The 20,411-nt window shown below is 43.0% G+C and overlaps 2 protein-coding genes across 2 annotated transcripts in view; one reads left to right on the top strand and one right to left on the bottom strand.

Annotated features, from left to right (window-relative positions):
- The window catches only part of LOC112110509 (cohesin subunit SA-2-like), an 84,093-nt gene extending 78,455 nt beyond the window's left edge, over positions 1–5,638 (bottom strand). The window contains exons 1-2 of the mRNA XM_029911252.1: positions 5,546–5,638; positions 4,077–4,764 (exon numbers count right to left, since the gene is read on the bottom strand). The gene's annotated coding sequence lies outside the window, so the exon portion shown is untranslated. The remainder of the gene's footprint in view (positions 1–4,076; positions 4,765–5,545) is intronic.
- Positions 5,639–6,013: 375 nt separating this feature from the next.
- LOC113405126 (putative GTP-binding protein 6) lies at positions 6,014–19,758 on the top strand. The gene is made up of 10 exons (XM_026650508.2): positions 6,014–6,356; positions 9,323–9,460; positions 11,946–12,016; positions 13,503–13,633; positions 14,658–14,728; positions 15,734–15,892; positions 16,429–16,637; positions 18,104–18,252; positions 18,682–18,834; positions 19,441–19,758. Exons 1-10 carry the CDS (start codon positions 6,014–6,016, stop codon positions 19,562–19,564), a joined length of 1,548 nt encoding a protein of 515 aa, XP_026506293.1. The 3' UTR covers positions 19,565–19,758.
- The last annotated feature ends 653 nt before the right edge of the window (positions 19,759–20,411 follow it).

Genomic DNA, 20,411 nt, shown 5'->3' with positions numbered 1-20,411 from the left:
GAGGGATAGAAATAACCAATACAACCTTCCTGGAGGTACTTTGCAATCCTCTGCTGAAGGTTCCTTGGGAGGGCAGCCTTGTTTCTTCCCCCACAGTAGGAAAGTTGCTGCGCCAATCAGCAATTACCTGTGCAGGCATCAAAGCAGCATACAGACCCAGTCTGCAGTTGCATGCATGCAGGAGCTGCATCCTTGCATCCTTGGTTACCCTCAAGAGTGAGGTGTCAGCTTCTATCAACCCTGACTGTATAAAACGGTGCCAGTATTCATAATAGTGGCCCTAGGTGCTTCTATTGATACCCCTGTGAACCCCACCCTTTCTCCCATCTTGCCCCTTCCCCCCCACCCCAGGCCGAACTCATCCTTAGGGCTCTTGCCGTGCTGTGTACCTGCTAAGGGAAAGTGAGAAAGTGGTGCATCTAACTAGTATGAATCAAGGCTGTGAGTGCACTCACAATAGTGCTACTGTCTATCGTTTCTTTAGCTTTTGCAGATGTTCTCTTGAGGATCTCCTCCTGCACACTGGCTGAGCAGTTCTCTCTGATAAAAAAACCAGGAGGAGTAAGGAAAACATTCAGGGAGATGTTGCATCATCTGATGCTACGTATAGCGAGCAAAGAGCATGAAGAGAGACTGAAAAACTGAAAATGGGTGGCCAGGAGAGGAAACGGGCAGGAGCAGATGATACACCTGCCGGAGGACCAAACAGACATGCTGAGGTCCCTGATTACACTGCAGGTGGAACACAGGTGCTCGCCTCCCCCTGCAGCCTATACAGAACTTCCTTCCATTCCCTCCTCAAACTCCACACACAAATTCCTCAGCCATCACAGTACCCCATGCATTCCACCCTTTGGGACATGTTTCACAATGAAGCTGGACATACACCCAGCTGTGAGAGCTTCATTTCAAAAAGCACTCCTCAGTATCACGTCCTTTGTGGAAAACAGAAATGCTTGTATAGCTGATGAATAAAAATGTACATATAAAAAGAAAACCGGTATTTATTTGCCTATAACACATGGTGGTTGCTGCTGAAATTCATACACAGTGGCAATCGGTGCATTAGCAGACTACAATTAATGCACACACGGAAATCATTAAAAGGCTCATACTACCATGAAGGAAAGCAATGCCTGGCTCAATGCATTAAAAAAAAAACACATTACTGGGGCTCCTTCTCAAAATGCTCCTGCAAACTCTCCCTGATTCGAATAGCCCCCCCCGCCCACTGAACCCCTCTAACAGCCCTGGTATTTGGCTGCTCAAAAGCAGCTGCCAGTCGATTTACCTCAACGCTCCACCCCTGCGGAAACTTTTCCCCCTTAACTTCACAAATGTTATGCAGAGCACAGCAGGCTGCTATGATCATGGGAATTTTCCTCATTGAGGTCTAAACTGCCAAAAAGGCAGCGCCAGTGACCCTTTAATCTGCCAAAGGCACATTCAACGGCCATTCTGCACCTGCTGAGCATGTTGTTGAAGCGCTCCTTGCTACAGTCAAGGTTTCCAGTGAAGGCTTCATGAGCCATGGGAACAAAGGGTAGGCTGGGTCTCCCAGGATCACAACTGGCATTTCCACATCTCCAATTGGAATCTTCTGGTCTGGAAAGAAACTTCCTGCTTTCAGCTTTCTATATAGGCCAGCATTCCTGAAGATGTGTGCGACATGCACCTTCCCTGACCCCCTGCGTTGATGTCAGTGAAACAACCTAGAGGATCCACCAGCACTTGCAATACCATAGAAAAGTAGCCCTTTCTGTTGATATACTCCATCACGAGGTGGTCTGAGGCCAAAATAGGGATATGCGTGCCATCTATCACCCCACCAGAGTTAGAGAATCCCATTGAAGCAAAGCCATCCACTATTTCCCGCACATTGCCCAGAATCACAGTCTTTCATAGCAAGAGACGATTAATGACCCTGCACACTTGCATGACTGCAACCCCCACGGTGGACTTTCCAACTCCAAATTGATTCGCGACTGATCAGTAGCAGTCTGGAGTTGCCAGCTTCCACACAGCAATCACCACTCACTTCTCCACCCTGCGGGCAGCTGTCATTTTAGTGTCCCTGTGCCGGAGGACAGGGGTGAGCTCCGCACACAGTTCCAGGAAGGTGGCATTGTGCATCTGAAAGTTCTGCAGCCACTGCTTGACATCCCATACCTATATCACAATGCAATACCACCAAGCCCAGTACTGATGGTCCGTGTGCAGCTGCTCCGTGAATGCCAACAGCAATCTTGAATTGTTTCTTTCCATGGCACGCAGCAGGGCAGACACCACGGTGTCATTATCAGATTCACAGTCCATGAAATACTGCAGGATTAGCTGTGTTGTGTTCATAATGCTCATCACAAGACTGCAGAGCAGTGTAGGATCTATGCTTTGAGACAGAGATGGCGGGCATGCAGTTTACAGGGGTGGTTGAAAAGTGGCGCGAAACATAGTCAGAAGCCCATAGAATGATGGGATGGAGAAAACTGCATCATGGGACAGTGAGCCCGCCCCCTTAAGGCACTGTGATCCCTTGCCAGAGCATCCAGGGGCAAATGGTGGCGAGTTGTACAGTGGGATAGGTACCCAATGTGCATTGCTCTCTCTGTCAATGCAAGAGCACCAACTGTGGACACACTCCACCATCACAAGGAGCATTGTGTGGATGTGCAAAAGTAGTTTAATTACAGCAGTAGATGATCGTCGACGTAACTTAAGTCGACTTAACTTGGTAGGGTAGACATAGCCTAGCTCTTCAGACTTAACTATCTTGAATAATTTGGTATTATCTACAGACTTTGCCATTTTACTGTTCATTCCATTAATGATCTGGAAAAGGAATATGTTGAACAGCACAGGTCCAAGTGCAGATCTTTATTTCCCTTTCTCCATTCTGAAAATTAACCATTTATTCCTATCCTTTGTTTCCTATCTTTTAATCAGTTACTGATCCATGCAAGGACCTTTCCTGTTACCCCATGACTACTTAGCTTCCTTAAGAGCCTTTGGTAATGGTAAAGGACCCTGCCAAAGGTCTTCTGAAAATCCAAATACCTACCAGATCACCCATGTCCGCGTTTTTCAACCCCTCAAAGAATCTAATAGATTGGTGATGCATGACTTCCCTTTACAAAAGCAATGTTGACTCTTCCCCCCAACATATTGTGTTCATCTATGTTTATGATAATTCTATTCTTTACTATAGTTCCTACCAATTATTTCATCTGGTGCTGAAATTACACCCATTACACCCTATAATTGCCAGGATTGCACCTGGAGCCCTTTTTAAAAATCACCATTACATTAGCTACCTTCCAGTCATCTGGCACAGAGGCTTGTTTCAGCAATAGGTTGTAACAATACAGTTCTGCAATTTCATATTTGAGTTCCTTCAGAACTCTCTGGTGAATACCATCTGGTCCTGGTGATTTATTACTGTTTATCAATTTGTTCTAAAACCTCTTCTATTGACACATCAGTGTGGGACAGTACTTCAGATCTGTCACCCAAAAAGCATAGCTTTGATGTGGGTATTTCTCCCACCTCTTTTGCAGCAAACACTGTGACAAAGAATTCATTTAGCTTCTCTGCAGTGACTTTGTCTTCCTTGAGTACTCCCTTAATATCTCAGTCGTATAGTGGCCCCATTGCCTGTTTAACAGGCTTCCTGCTTCTGGTGTACTTTAAAAAATTCTTACTGTTAGTGTGTGTATCTTTAGAAAGTTGCTTCTCAAATTCTTTCGTGGCCTGCTTATAAGGGAACAATAAAGGGAACAAATCATTTAGGTCAAGATTCTGCAAATTTTTCAGGGCAGGCAGACTCTGCCTGAAATCAATGAGGGCCAAAAGTCATGGAATAACTTAGGCAGATCAAACTAGACTTTGAATCTTTCAAGGAAGGGAGGAGGTAATCAATGAGGCAACAAAAGTAGGAGTTAGTACAGCATATAATCAGTAGAGAGAATCCCCCAAAGCCATGCATCATGGATCCACCCAGTGACTGCAGGAGTCATTAGACAAGGGCAATTCACCAAAATACCAATGTATTTTAGAAACTCCTCATTGTCAGGACTTACTTTTGGCTGGGGAGGTTAGTGGCTGTGTTGGGCTTGGCTATCATTTCCGTTACATCATTTCAGCAGAGTAAAAACCAAGTTAACATGATCCACACCACTTTCAGGAAACTTCGCCAGGAATGGGAATAAGAGTAGGGTTACCATATTTCAAGTTCCCAAAAAGCAGACACTGCAGGGGGTGAAGGGAATGGGAAGGGAGGGAAGGGAAGCCGAAGGGGGCGTACCTGCAGCAGGAGTACTCACAGGAGATGGGGGAGCAGTGTCACTCCCTGTCACAGTGGCAGGGTGGCTGGCACAAGCCCAGGACACAGTGACAGTTGTCAGTCAGCACCTCCCCGTGAGATCCCTTCCCCAGGGCTGAGCAGGGCAAGGGGGCATGGGTGGGCAGGATTCAGCAGCTGTGACTTGTAGGGGAAAGGACCAGTCAGCTGCGGATGCAAGGGAATGGCCCAATCAGCGGTGGATACAGGGGATTGACCAACTGGGGAGCTGATCAATTGTGGCTCTTTCTGAACTGCAGCTTCTCTGCTCTGTAAAATCCGGGACATTTGCTGTTATTTGAAAACCCCGCTGGGACAGGGAAAGCAGGCTCAAAAAAGAGGCTTTTCTGGGGAAACCGGGACTATGGTAACCCTAAATAAGAGCAGCAGAAACTAAACTCCACTTCCTTGGTTCTTGTCAGAGAAACCTGTCAAGAAAAAGAATGGCTAGAGGTTAGCAAGGCAAATCTTCTATAATCAAGTTAAAAGAGAAAGCCAAAAAAGCAAGCCATTTTAAGGGTAGTGACTTCAAAATAAAAGAATAATGGATTGTGAGGGTAAGGTGGCAATAGTAGCATCTAGTGCCTACGAACAGTCCTACAGATCAAGCGGGGTTTTAAAAGGTAACTAGAGGACATACATATTTATCATTGCACCATTACAGAGACCACAGGAAATATGCCGGCATCCCTCCACTGAATGAGACGCAATCCTTGGGCATTGCAGATAACATGACCAATTAGTCATTTTGGGGCTGCAATGATATAATACAAAGAAAGGGATACAACTGACTGTAAAGGTGGACCTTGGTGCAGTGAAAAAGGGTGAAATACAGCATAGCAAAGCCGGGGTCAAAATGCATGACAGGGTGCAGTAGTAGTCTGCAGTGTAGAGGGTGCTCACTGTATCACAGCTGGTTTGCAATGCAAGACGGATATGGTAAAGGGTTGCACTGTAGTGCAGGAGGTTGCAGAGCAGAAGGGGTTCAGTGCAGCACAGGTGTAATGCAAGAGGGGATGCAGTACATTGTAACACAAGGGGATGCAGCGCAGGAAAATCCAGTGCAAGAGGGGTGCCGTACAGTGTAGCACAGGGGGATGGGATGCGAGAGAGGCGCAGCACAGCGCAGGGGTGCCAAGGCAATACATGGGCAGGAGGTACGGACAGCCCCTCCGGGGGAGGGGGGGGAGCATTAAGGACAAGACTCACCCCTGACGCTCTAGAACACAAGCCCGTGACACCCGCGCGCGCTACCCAGACACTGCGCGATCCCGCGCCGCACACGCCCCGGCCTCAAACACGGCGGCGACCACTCAAGAGGCCCCAATCCATTGGTACGCGAGAGCGCGTGCGCCAAGTCGGCCTACCGGAGTGCGGCTGAGTATCACGTGACGCAGTCGAGCCGTCACTCACTACAATTAATAAATTCCTCTTCCCGCGGGCCCATCCCGGCAGTCAAAGCCCCGCCCACCCAGGAAACAGACCCCGCCCAAAAGAAGCAGCGAGGGGGCGGGGCTTGGGGCGCGGGCGCGCCGCGGAACGTGTCTGGCGGCGGCCGTGGTGGTTTCCTGGAGAACCTACGTGGGAAGCGGAGCACGAGCACGAGCACGTACCCCTCGCGCAGGCCTAACGGCGTCCGAGCGCCAGGCCATCCCTCTCGCGGTACCAGGGCGGGCGATGGGGTCCGGGCTCCTGCTCCGAGGGGCCGCCGCTCTGTGCGCCCGGGGGCTCCGCGCCGCAGCGGCCGGGAGGCTCTGCCCGCTGCTCCCCCGGCCGCCCGCCCGGCTCCTCAGCACTGGGGGCGCCTGGTGCCTCCGCGCCGCGCTGGGGCCGCCGGGCCAGGGGGAGCCGCCCCGGAGCGTGGGGCGCGGGAGGGGGGCGGCGTACAGCGAGTGGGAGGATGGTGATGAAGCGGAGCTGGAGGAGCTGCTGGCCCCAGGGCCGCCTCCCGGGGCCCAGCGGCTGCTCGTGGTGCACCCGGCCGTCAAGTGGGGAGCGAAAAAGCCCCAACTCACCACAGGTGAGGTGCGTGGGACTCCCCCCCCTCCCCCCACGGTCCCCAGTGATCGGGGCACCAGCCTCGGCCCCTCCAATCCTCTGGCTCTTTCTTTTCCCTGTGCAGGGAGATGCGTCTTCCTTAGGGTAACATCCTAATGGAGGGAAGGCACAGGTCGTTTTTACCTTGACGTAGCGGGCTGACACGGGACCCTACTCCCCCGCCTGGGATTTACCTTGAGTCGTTTCCTCACGGTGAAAACTGCCTGGGCCTTGTCTTTATGAGGATTTTACGCTATCTTGAAAAACAACACTCAGCTTTTTTTGCAGTGGAGATGGGAACCTCTCCAAAGCTAACTACTCAAACACTCACACTTGACAGATTGTAGCACAGTAGATTGAGGCCTGATCTACACGGGGGGGGGGGGGAATCGATCTAAGAGACGCAACTTCAGCCACGAGAATAGCGTAGCTGAAGTCGACGTATCTTAGATCGAATTAAAATTACGTACTTTGTGTCCTCGCGGCACTGGATCGACGGCCGCGGTTCCCCCGTCGACTTTGCTTCCGCCTCTCGCGCTGCTGGAGTTCAGCTGTCAACGGGAGAGCGATCGGGGCTCGATTTATCGTGTCTACACTACACGCGATAAATCGATCCCTGATAAATCGATTGCTACCCGCCGATCCGGACGTACCCTTACTAACTTAGCCTCTGTGTAATGAAAAATGCTTGTGTGCCCCTCCTATCATGTCAGCTTCTTCAGGATCTTTATGAATTAAATAAATCTTCAAGTATGTTAAATGTTGTTACAAAGCGAACAATGAGCAATTGTTCTCCATCTCTACAGGCGGTAGGACAAGAAGTAATGGCCTAATGGCACCATGGGAGATTTAGGTTAGATATTAGGAAAATCTAACTATAAGGGTAGTTAAGCTCTGGCATGGACTTCCAAGTGAGATTGTGGAATCTCCATCACTGGAGGTTTTTAAGAACAGGTTGGACAAACACTTGTCAGAGATGATCTAGGTTTACTTAGGCTTTCCTCAAGGTAAGGGGCTAGACGTGATGAGCTCTCAAGGTCCCTTCTAGTCTTACATGTCCATGATTCTATAATTCTAAATATAAACTTTAACTTGGGAGGCAAGCAGGAATGTTTGGCAAACAACCAGAGAACAATTTATATTTTTAAGAGGTTTGCTATATATTTCTTTCACATTATCAAGATACAAAGTCAAAATGGCCAACAGTTCTAGATCAATGTATGTTCCCCCTTTTAAATACTTAATGCCACATTGACAAAGATTTGTTGCAAACTTAGGTCTTGATTCTAAAAACACTTATGGACATGATCAACTTTATTCAGGGCTTGTCTTCACTTCAGTGTTAGCTCTAGTTATCTGCACTCAAGTTGACTGAGATTGCAGCATAACCACTCCAACTCATGCTAGGCTATCTGCTGCAAAACAGCATTCGAGCCACACAGAGTAACTGAGTCCCCATTACATTATTAGCTCAAACATCAGCGTCACTTGAGTTGCAAGACAAATGTTCCAACAGTCCAGTTAGTTCAAGTCTAAAGCACCACTTAACTCGTGCTACAGATTTTTGTGTGTGCACAGGAGTCAAGTTAGGGGCAACACTCAAATTATACCTCAAGCTAACAAGGCACTGATGATAAGCCCCTACATGAATAGTCTCATGGGGTTGCTAATGTGCTTAAAGTTAAGCAAATGCATGTTTCCAGGATCAGGGCCTTGATAAGGCATACTGAGTTGTGTCTGGTTTCATTTCTCCACAACTGCAGTTATAGACATGTCAGTCTCTCTGGGATAGTAAGGAGTTTTGTCTTGGGTGACACCACTCCAAATGCTCCTGTCCTGCAGAAATCTGTAACAGAAAGCACTAGAGATCATATAGTTTAGGGTATTTTACATTTGCATTTGATTCCTTGTCCTCTTCTTTACCAGTCTTATTAATAGGAATGTTTCTAATATGGTCGTAACAGCTGTTAGTGATTTTCAGATATCATCCCTTCACTGCCACTTTAGTAGACTTGTGCCTCAACCAATGCAGCCAATCTGATGAGGAAACTGTTTTGTCCAGTATAACTTTAAAGCACAAATTATGGGACTTCCACCACTTTCTTTGGGAGACTATTCTTCAGCCTAATTTCAATTTATCTCACTCATAGGAAGTTTATCTAAATTTAATTCTAGTTTGTCCATGTTGCTGGCCACAACCTGTGTTGTGAACTGTTTTCGGAAGTGCTGTTTTCAAAACTACTAGATGTACTAAGATACACATGAAACAAACTGGGTCAGTGGTTCTCTTCCATTTCTGTACCATTGTCTCATGTTACAAACAAAAGAAAGTTTTGCACTCTCTTCCTTCTGTCTAGCCAGAAAGACAAAGAGGATGGTTGTGAACCGTTTGAAATCTATTTATGTTTCTAGTAAAGCAGGAGTCAGTATGGCTGCCTGTTGTTGTTCTGTCTATGAACCAGCATCACTGATGATGTCGGGAACAATGTGAACGACTCTAGAAGATCTTTAAATATTTCTACAAAGCAGTAAGGCGTTAGCAACATTGTTTTGCTGTCACAATTTTCCCACCATCTTTCTGTAAGTAGGGTTAAACAAAAATTATGATAGTAACCCTTTTAGGACTGAAATACAATGTTGATGCAAATAACTATGTAATTTCCTTGTTAATTTGTGCAGATTTTTTGTCAATATAGTTTATACCAGTTCCTCAAATGAAAAGGACTTTTTTGCTGGTATAACTACATCTAATCTAGGGCTTTTGCTGTCCTATTTATGTTGGTGAGGGCTATAATTTTTTCACATTCCTAACCAACAGAGCTATGCTGGCAAAACTTTTTTAAGTGTAGACCAGGCCTCACTGTTTATGTTCTTATTGCAAATGTTGGAAATCTGTGTGCAGAGTTAGGACTGTATACTATAACCTTTTTTCTTTTTCTAATACTAAAGCTGAATTACAGATCGCTGAAGCTGTTGCTCTAATAAACACCCTTCATAATTGGACAGTTTTAGATAAAATAATTCTGTCTACAAAAACTCCCGACAAGAAGTTTATTTTTGGCAAAGGAAATTTTCAGATTCTGACAGGTAAGAAGAAAACTAAAGATTTCTTAATTCAATATATCATACTAAGTGAAAGATTTTTACCCTTCTTAAGCTAATTAATTATTATTGCAGACACAGGAGAGAGCTAAGGTTTTGTCTACTCCATAGGCAGGTTTACAAACAGGCTTCGGAGATGTTGATTAAAAACATGAAAGATGGAAATAACCAATACTTGCTGTAAGGACTTGTTTTTACTGCAACAGTTAACATGAGTTAGTACACTTGAGTTACTCTGCTTGACCTAGTCTAGCTCAAGTGAGAGTGATCATGCTGTGAAACAACATTTGCACTACAGAATGATTGGATGAGCTATAACTCCAGCTCTTGAATCCTCACTGCTAGCTTGAGCATCAGTAGCACTCAATTTCCAACCCACCTCCCTGCCAGTCCAGCTAGCTCAAGCCTAAAGCACTTAAGTCGAGCTAGAGATTTGTGTTGTGGATGGAAGTTGGGTGTGGGTCAAAACTCGAATTTTAACTTGAGCTAACAGTACAGTGAAGACAAGCCCTAAATGTGTGATATATAGTATGATTCTAAATACCTTAAGGGCCCAGCTACTCAGCAGAATCCACAAACTAGCCAGTAGCAGATGCCAACAAGAGGAGTGTGTCCTAAGCCCTGCCCCTCAGGGAGTTGGGCACCTCAATCTAGACTGGAGGGAGACACACACAAACGCCAATTTCCTCTCTACCCGGGGGGTGCTTGACTCGCCACCTCCACCCAGGCCTGCCCACACTCCATCCCTTCCTCCAAGCCCCCACCCCACCACCTTCCCCCAAGCCCTGCCTCTTTCTGCTCCCACTCCACCCCTTCCCCCAAGGTCGCTCCCCCACCTCTTCCTGGCCCCGAGCGCATCCTGTCCCTGCTTCTCCCCCTCCCTCCCACCGCCTCCTGCACTGGGGGAAGGGGGGGAAGATTGGCTGCCAATGGGCTCTAAGCACCCGCTAATTTTTTCCATGGGTGCTCCAGGGCTGGAGCACCCATGGAATTGGCACCTATGGAGACATCTCTGCTTGGGATCCACAGCCGTGAACCCTCTCTTGGAGTCAGTCACCTAAGCTGTTTCTTGCAAGGATGGTGGCTGCACATGCCTAACTCCACACAAAATTGCTGGTGCAAGTGGATCTCCCTTATAACCTTTAGCCCACAGGGCCGCCCAGAGAGGGGAGCAAGTGGGACAATTTGCCTCGGGCCCACAGGGGCCCCGTGAGCCCTGGCCGAGAATCTCTTCCCTGGCTACTCACCCGGCGGTGGTCCGGGTCTTCGGTGGCGGGCCCTTCAGTCGCTCCGGGTCTTTGGCGGCACTTCGGCAGGGGGTTCTTCAGTGCTGCTGAAGACGCGGAGCGAGTGAAGGACCCGCCGCCGCCGCAGACTTGGAGCGCCACCCGGTGAGTACAAGTGCCGCAGCGGGTGGCGCCTTTATGTCTACTCCCCTGCTTTCCCCAGACCCCCTGAATCCTCTGGGCGGCCCTGTTAGCCCAGTGGGTAGAGCACTCACCTGGGATGTAGGAGTCCCCGGTTCAGTTCCCACCCCCACCTGATGAAGTTAAGCGATGTAAACATGGGTTTCACACCTTTCAGGTGAATGCCCTAACCACTGGACTATAGAGTCATTCTCATGCTCTCTGGCCCAATGCATATTTAAGTAGTTCTACAAAGTTGACTTGCTCAGTAGGAGAGATGAGAGAGACCAATGTCAGACTATCCTATAGCCCAGTGGTTAGTTGGGAGACATCTGTTCAGGAAGAGGGAGGACTTGAACCAGGGTCTCCCATATCCTGGGTGAGTACCCTTTAGCCCACTGTCTAGAGAATCAGGGAGAGCCGCCCCCCGCTGCCATTTTGTATGTACCAAGTAGGAGGGAGAACACCTATCGTCACCTGGTTGGAGGAGTGCATTGGGGCTTAGGTGTAATAAAGGTGTCCAGGCACTGCCTAAGGCAGCAATGTGCATGCCTAGAGGCAGAAATTTAGGCGCATAAGGGACTTTCACAGCAAAAATGTACAGCGTGGGAGTTTGGGCCCCTGCAGGGTAAGGTGACAGCTGAACAGCGATTTTGAGGATTTCATTTTCACCTACATTTTACACTTAGGCACCTAAATCCTTTTGTGGATCTGGGCCCTAGTACTCTTCTTAGTCTCCATGTGACAGCAAGAAGCATCCTAGCATGTTTGTTGGCAATCTCAACAGCCCATAATCCATGGACTGAATGGGCCTGGAAGCAGAACTTGATCCTCTCATCCTTGTTGGTAGGCCTTTTAGAATACACTTGAAACACATAGTCGCACAATGTGAAAGCATGTGCTGCTATGCCTGTTCTGTGAACAAAGAGTGTACTTTTGTGTACTGTCAGTCTGTTATTTCATGAACACTGCATTCACTTTTTAACATATAATTAAAATAGCCTTTTTGCTCTAGATTGGCATGAACCATTACAAAATTACACAGTGCAATCCTCTTTATTTAGAAAAGATTAAAGGATTACCGCACATAACAGCTGTCTTCTTGAATATAGAAAGGCTCTCTCCACTGACAAAGGTAATTTAAAAAACAATATTTAAGTGTATTTTTTACGTTCTACATCAGTGGTGGGCAATCCCATCAGGGTAATCCGGCCACGGAGCTGCGGGCAGCTGTGCAAATGTAAACAAACTGTCTAGTGGCCCACCAACGGATTACACTGATGGGCCACGTGCAGGCTACAGGTTGCCCACCACTCTTCTACATCCAAAGATTGTGTTTGGAATGTACTGATGCTCTGAAAAGTAAAGACCTGCTTTTGACTCAAAAGCTGCACATGACATTTTTTGAAGGCAATCTGGCCAAATTTATGCCTGGTGTAATCAAACCTAGTTCCATTGAGTTTATTGAGCATTATGCCTCTTACTTCATGGCTGAATTTGGCTCACCAACATCCTGGTAGTCTTTTAATCTGGGTTCTACTCCCAGCTCTGCCACTGATTCATTGGTATCTTGGACAAGTCACTTAACTTTTGTGCCTCAATATCTCCATCTGTAAATTGGGGGGAAACTTAGCCTTCTTTGTAAAGCACTTCAGGATTTTGGGATGAAATGTGCTCTATGTTAAAATGCTAGGCATTAATATTTAACATGAAATTAGTTATAAATGCAAGCTACACATATATTTGAATTTTCATGTACTTCTTTTCTTTACACTTACCGGTGTCCCTTTAAAACATACTTAAAAAGTAACAATTTATAAATTTTAAAAAACCTTATCTTAATTACTGATGATTCCTTTGATGATGAAAACTGGAAAAATTAAAAATGAATATGCTTTTCACTATTTATGCTGTGCTTTTATTTTTTGCATTTCATTTAGGGAAATAGAAACCACTGGTACTTGTCCCTTAGACATTGTAGTGATAGGCAATTTTAGAAAAGCACTGAAAATAGTGTCACTTTCTAGTTCTCATGCATAAGCAGCATCCTGCACTGTTTTGGTTGCAAACTCTGCAATAGAATATTATTCCTTACAAAGTGGTTTTATTTAAAGTGTTTAGACGATTATGGATAGCGTTTGTGAAAAGATTTTAAGTTCCACATTTTTTGACAAAAAGAAGACACATTTTTCCCAAAAGTTTACCAGTTTTTCGTCGTCCTCTCATTTGTGGAAATCTTTCTATTCATATTAGGTTTTGTAAAAGCTTGTTTTACCAAACTTAAATCTTGGACATAATTTAACATGACAGTGGCCATGATTCAACAAGGTATTTAAGAATGTGTGTAACTTTAAGCACATGAGCAGTCCAATGAACTTCACTGGGGCTACTCATACTTAAGCACCTTACTGAATCAGGGCTGAACCAGCTTACAGCAGAAAAAGAACTCTGTGTAAGCTCGCAAGCTTGTCTCTCTCACCGACAGAAGTTGGTCCAATAAAAGATATACCTCACCTACCTTGTCGCTCTGCAGTTTAATGTCTTCACCCTGCTGCATGCAAATTGACTTATCTACATTGTCCTAAAAAACTCTCAGGTTATCTTATCTTATGTTTTTAAAGAAAGAACTGGAAGATGCTTGGGGAGTGACAGTTTTTGACAGATACACAGTTGTCCTTCATATTTTTCGTTGCAATGCTCGGACTAAGGAGGCAAAACTTCAGATCGCGTTGGCTGAAATCCCGCTTCTCAGGTACCTTTGATTGTGCAAATAGCAGATGTTAGTATTTCGATATAATATAAAGGCATTTTCTTCACAATCACTAAAATGTTAGTACTATTCTTGAGGGGGGGAAGTCAATGGTTCTTTTTTGTATAATATGCTTTATAGCATGTTATGCCATAAACTGTCCAGAACAGATTAGAATATAGCATTGCTTTAAGCTTTTCACCATTGACTAGCACAAAAAAAAGAAAGAAAGAAAAGAAGAAGCCGTTCACGAGATATCCTTACCAAATAAATTTCTCGTGTGAATTTCTAGTTCATCCCAATTCCAGTAACCTGCCAGGAACAGCAGCAGCAACTTTATTCTTAGAAAATATATGGCAAATTTATAGTATATAGGATTAGAATTTTAGCTCTCAACAGAGGAGTTGAGAATACCAGATTAGAGTCTGGTTGATTTATGTATGTATTCCACATCAAATACACCTCTACCCCAATATAACGCTGTCCTCGGGAGCCAAAAAATCGTACTGCGTTATAGGTGAAACCGCGTTATATCGAACTTGCTTTGATCCGCCGGAGTGCGCAGCCCCCCCCCACCCGAGCGCTGCTTTACCGCGTTATATCCAAATTTGTGTTATATCGGGTCACGTTATATTGGGGTAGAGGTGTACTGGCAAGTTTAATAAAGTATATGGTATATTTTGTATAATTATCATTCCTATCCCTGACTGAAGTCAGTGGGAGTTATGTATGTGCATTTGAGAGTATGATTGGCTCCCTGAAATTTTGGCTCTGTCATTTTTTCTGCAGTTATTTGCTAACTGTGTTGTCTGTTGAGGAGCCAGGAAATTTGGATTCCATTCCCAATAATGCCACTTAGCCATCATATGGCCTTGGGCTAGTCACTTAACTTCTCTGTGTCCCAGCTTTCCCAGCTGTAATATTAAGTTATTACTACTTAGCCATGTTCGTGAAGTAATTTTAAGATCCTTTAATTAAAGTCACTGTATTTACTTTGGTACAAATGTTACTCTTCTTCCATTGCCAGAACAAATCTGAAAAATGAGATGTCTCAGTTAGATCAGCAAAGAGGTGGATCAAGATACATCATGGGTTCAGGTAAAGTGTAAATATTTATGTGAACTGTAGGATTATCCTCTATAATCTACGATCAGGTTTAATTGCTTTCTGGAAGTCGTGGTAGTTGTGACCAGGGTGGATTGATTTAAGAAAAGACTATTTAAATCAATTTAAATAATTATTTAAATCACCAAGTGGAAAGTCTTGATTTAAATTATTGATTTTAGTCAGCTTTTCCATTTGTACTTCAGTTTGTTTTCTAAAGAAAGGTGCATTCTCATTGGCTGATATAACCATTAAAATATGTTAATTTACAACTAAATAGAGCCTTTATACTAGATTTGGTACAGCTGTTTGCTATCTAGTAGGGTACACTGACTATAACTGTATACGTTTATTTAAGCAATTATATAGCTTAATATTTTCAGATTCTTATTGTATATTTTTAGTATGTTAGAAAATGGTGAAATGATATATTGCTTATTTACTAGATAATTTAACTGTTTGCTCGTGGCTTGTGTCAAGCTGCATTAGGTTGGTAACAGGAATTTAATTAAACACATAAAACAGCCTGTAAAATGTATTTTTATTAAACAAAACTACCTTAAATATTTTGGATACATAAATTAATGTATTTTTCCATGAGTAAGTTGCCCGGGTGGGTGGAGTCATAAATACTCATGATTTGAGAATTGAGCCAATCAGAGCTCAGGTAGGGCTTAGTGGACGATTCTGATGACATACATGACCATATACATATACACAGACCACATTATTAGTATTTTTAAAATGCCTAAAGATGTGTTAGTTGCCAAAAAGGGCAATGAGCAGCGTATATGGTTGCTCTGGTATGACACCTTTAAAAGTCAATTGTAACTTTGTCTTGGTTCTGTCTTAGTTAAGCAATTGAATCCATGTATTCTTAAGACTGCTTTGAATTTGTATTGTCAGTTCTCTATCACTGTTTTAAGTAGTTTCCTAACACAGCTTGATTTCCATATCTCTAATTGGTTATTCAGCCACTTATTAGTTTATATTCTTTAGGCGAAACTTTCATGGAAATGCAGTATCGTCTCTTGAAAGAAAAAGAATTTAAAATTAGGAATGCCCTAGAAAAGCTGAGAAGAAAGAGGTCTGTACTCCGAACTCAGCGTGAAAGGCGTGAGTTTCCAGTTATCTCAGTAATGGGCTACACTAATTGTGGTAAGAAAAAACTCCTGAAATTATAACACAGAAGAGCTTACATTTCTAATATTTAATTAGAAGCACTAGCCAAAATCCCGTTTCAGCATGCATGGGCTTTGTGTTACAGAATTTTAATTAGTTCCCTGATTGTCTGAGTACACGTCAATGAGTATTTTGGTAGAAAGGCAAACAATGCTTGCTGTTTGTTAGTGAGATCTGCTGCACTTCTAGAGCCATGTTTTGCCCTGGATAATTGCTCAGTTCCAATTATTGTCAGTAGGCATTCTGCATACTGTACAAGGGGAGATTATGCCTCTTAATGTGTATCCTTATCACTGGTCAAAATGGATACTAGGTTAAGACTCCATTCTAACTTTATAACTTTCTGGAGACAGCCAGCAGATTGAAAATAATTACTATCAGTACCAACATGAGCTGGATTTACACTGGTGATCTAGGGGTAAAAGTTCCTGTATCCCATTGAGTCATGTATGTTAATCTTACTTGAAGCAGTCTGTTTAAATTGTGTTTTATTCAGCTCTGATTTCTGTTAGGGAAAACCACTTTGATCAAGGCATTGACTGGAGATGAAGGACTGCAGCCTCAAGATCAACTGTTTGCCACTCTTGATATTACAGCTCATGCTGGCTATCTACCCTCACACCTGGCAGTTATTTATGTTGACACTATAGGGTTTCTCTCTGAATTGCCCCATGATCTCATTGAGTCCTTTTCAGCCACGTTAGAAGATGTGGCTTACTCAGTAAGTAATTGATTCTAAAACATATCAATGTCTGGACTATTGTCTTTGGGACAGTTTTCATCTTTGCAGGGGGTGGGAGTTAACTGGCTTGCTGTTTATAGTGGCACATCTGACTAGCTTTATTGCAACATTTGGCTGGTGGTGGATACTATTGTCACTATTGCACAATATCTTCTGGTAAGCCAGTATTCCACTTTTATGTTTTGTGTATTTTTAAGTGACAAGATTTCAGAAATAAAATGTATACAAAGTATTCATGTCTGTTCCAATAGAATTGTGTAAAAATCTAGATAGAGGTTTACAGATCTTTGAGAATAGCTTTTTTAAAAGAAAGGTGTAGGGAGAAACTTTTTAGAAATTTGTTTAAAATTACATTTATTTCAGTACCATTAAATAACAGCCCAGTAGGTGTGAATAATCAGGAAATTAATTTAAATGTACTTTCCAAAGACTTTGCTATTAAAATGAATTTCAAATGGCATGAGAGCCATACAGTTCATATACATTCCCACAGATATGTAAACACCAAGTTAACATATAAAACTCACAACAATGACATTTTGAAAGCTAAGACTCCAACTGTCTTTATTTGTCCTTTTCTGCCTAGTTATTGCAGTTTATGCAAGATGTTACTTTTGGACCTCAGTGTTTAGAAATTTTTACAATATATGTAGGCCCGAGATGCTGAACCATTTCGAGTCAGGTTCTAAAAATAAAAGGTTGCTATATTTTGGGTGCCTGTAGTGTCACTTGCAATATGCTTCTTGCCCACATCTCTGCTCATGGGTGCACCAAGGTCTAATACTGTATATACAGTTTGTGCCAACAGATTTATTGCATACCAGAGGTTCTCCATCACTGACACAGGTGTACTAAAGGCTACAGGAAAGAATAAAGTTCTAGAGTGTTTTATTGCATTACAAAAAGCATGTGTTACCTAATATCCCAGTTTCTGGTGGCTAGGATAAAAATCACCGCCCGTCTTACAAGTTTTTTGAAGTGGGGTTTGAGCTGTTCTTTCTTTACCTCCCCAAAATTACACAAGCAGTGTTTGGGTTTTTTTGGTGTTGGATTTCTTCAGGGATATTACCTCTCTTTCCACTGTATTTTTCAAGTCCCTATCTTTGCTCAACCTTGGCTTGGAAGGATGAGCCAATTTCTCCCTGAAACCTAAGAAAATCATAACTAACTTGGTTGGGAGGGTTTGTTTTGAGGCCATATGAGGCAGTTGCAACCCTTTATGGACCTAAGGACCAAGCTACAGACCTGCTACACATCTAGCCTTCCACTTTGGAGTAAACATTTGGTCTTGATTTGAAATCTGTTCGAGAAATACAGCTTAATTTGTTAACCTGTCTGTGTACTCTCCACTACAAAGGAATGTGTCTCATGAAACAGAAATGCCAAATATTATTTTAAAACAGCCATTATCACCAGTAATTATATTGTGTACTTATATTTGCTAGGATTTAATAGTTCACGTGAGGGACATTAGTCATCCAGAAACTGCCCTCCAGAAAGCAAGTGTTTTGTCTGTTCTGAAGAATCTTAATCTTCCAAGCCATTTACTGGATTCAGTTGTAGAAGTTCATAACAAAGTGGACTTGATAGAACGGTAAGAGGAAAAGTACAGTTCTAAAACTGTTATTGCACTTTAACTTGTGTTTCCTAGTTGCGTTGTAGCATTTACAAGTATTTACAAATACTTGCAAAGAATCTAGTTTTCCAGACCTGCAGGGAGCTTCTAGCCACCTTTTGTATACACTACTAGGATACTGGTTCCTCAGTCCTTTCCTTATATAAGGATCTGGAGAGCCTTGTCTTTAGAAGTAAAATAAGATCAGACCTCATTATCATCTGCAGATAAGATGTCTGTGTAGTCAGACACCAGAACCTAATATACAGCCAAATAGTCTTTTTGGAACATGTCCAGACTTTACTCTTTTTAAAGGTACAACCCCTCATCTGCTGTTAAATTCCTGGCATCTCAGTTAAGTCATCTGCTCTGCCAGCACATCTCTAGCTGACAGTTGTTGTCTTCCAGGTATCAGTCCCCTGAAACAAATACTATAGCTGTTTCTGCTCTTCTTGGATATGGATTAGAAGAACTGAAAGAGGAGATTGAGAGAATAGTTTTGAAAACAACTGGGAAAAAGATTCTGACAATTAAAGTCAACTTAGCTGGACCTCAACTAAGGTAAATAATTGTGACTTCTATAGCTAGACTTTTTGAAAGGCAGGGGTGTGTGTGTGTGTGTGTGTATACACACACACGCACATATACACATATATAACTTTATTTTCTGAGAAGTTGACAAATTGTATTAATTTTGGTTTCAATCTGTGATAAGAATGGGGAGACAACTTTTGAAGTTTTGTCTGACCAAACTCAGATGAAATGATATAGTCTCCCAAAGAAGTCTAGATTCTGCTTTTTAAAGTGTTCTTTTGTAGGAGGACATATGAGAAGTGATTCTTCTATATTGTTTTATTTACTATGTATATGCATTCAAATATTTTTTTTCAAATGATCAACCTTTTGGAGCTACAGCCACAGTTGAATCCAATAAAAGACCACAAATCTTAGACATTTTGTGAAGTATTATACCTCTTTTCAGAACAAGAGTAGCTTATTTTGAGAGCAAAAATAAGAATGTTTCCCTTTGTTAGGCTTATTTGTTTCAAAGTGTGGACTTACTTGCATTTAAAATATATATAAATGTCATGTACTTGATGTAAAATAAAGGCCTTGTTTTGTGCATTATTGAAAGCCTGTAAGATGCTGATGAGTTTCTCTTTTCAGTTGGCTGTATAAAGAAGCAACAGTTCAGGAAGTGGATGTTATGCCTGAAGATGGCACAGCCAACGTGAAGGTGATCATAAGTAATTCTGCCTTGGGCAAATACAAAAAACTTTTCCCACAATAACAAGTTATTTATTCTGTGCAATACTCTTTGGAAAAAGAACTAATCAGCTGGCAGTAAGGCTATTTGAAATGAAGGTAATAATCTGTGTTCATATGCAGTAGAGATTGTCAGTCCTGCCCACTTGAGTATTTTGGACACATGACATTGAGCTGAAGCTGGAGCTATGTGAAATGGTGTCAGTGCTTCCTAAATGCCTCTGCTCCAGCCTCTTTCCATTAACAAACACACATCAAGGAAAGCACTAATTTCAAACTATGAAGCATTCGTCAGTGTGTATTGGAACTGCACAAAACTGCTCTAAACTCTGGCCCTGGCGGATTTGTGAACCACTGTGTGGTAACCAAATTCAATTTCAGCAAATTGCCAAGTTTATTAAATCATGTATACTAGTTTTTATGTAACAGGTTTAAGAATAAATATTGTTTATTACTCCTGGTCCTGGTCACTTTTATTTCATGATTGGAAATTATAAACTATAGAGGGAAAAGAGAGATTGCTGGCCACCACACAGTTGCTTAAACATCTTATAAATAATAGAGGTTGCTGTGTTCATTAAGCATTTTGCTTACTAAAAGGTTAGTACAAAGGATTTAGTTAATTATATGAGGGTAAAAAGTGCATGTTTCTGTGGAGTTTTAAGCAAGGAAATAGAAAAAACAAACTTTTCTACAACACATCTCCAAACAAAATAAGAAACTACTACCTATCCTTGAATACTGTGTTTTAAATATTATGGAAGATGTTAAGGGTGAAGTTAAATCTTTCCTGCTTAAGAATTGATATCACAGTGTGGGCCAGAGCTATTGACAGAACTCATCTGACTGTAAAAATCAATAGGGATTTCTGC

The sequence above is a fragment of the Terrapene carolina genome, unplaced genomic scaffold, assembly GCF_002925995.2.
Source record: "Terrapene carolina triunguis isolate 2854851 unplaced genomic scaffold, T_m_triunguis-2.0 Scaffold25, whole genome shotgun sequence".
In the NCBI taxonomy this organism is placed as follows: Eukaryota; Metazoa; Chordata; order Testudines; family Emydidae; genus Terrapene; species Terrapene triunguis.
The sequence above is the reverse complement of the archived record's forward strand: the minus strand, read 5'-3'. Positions and strand labels throughout refer to the sequence as shown.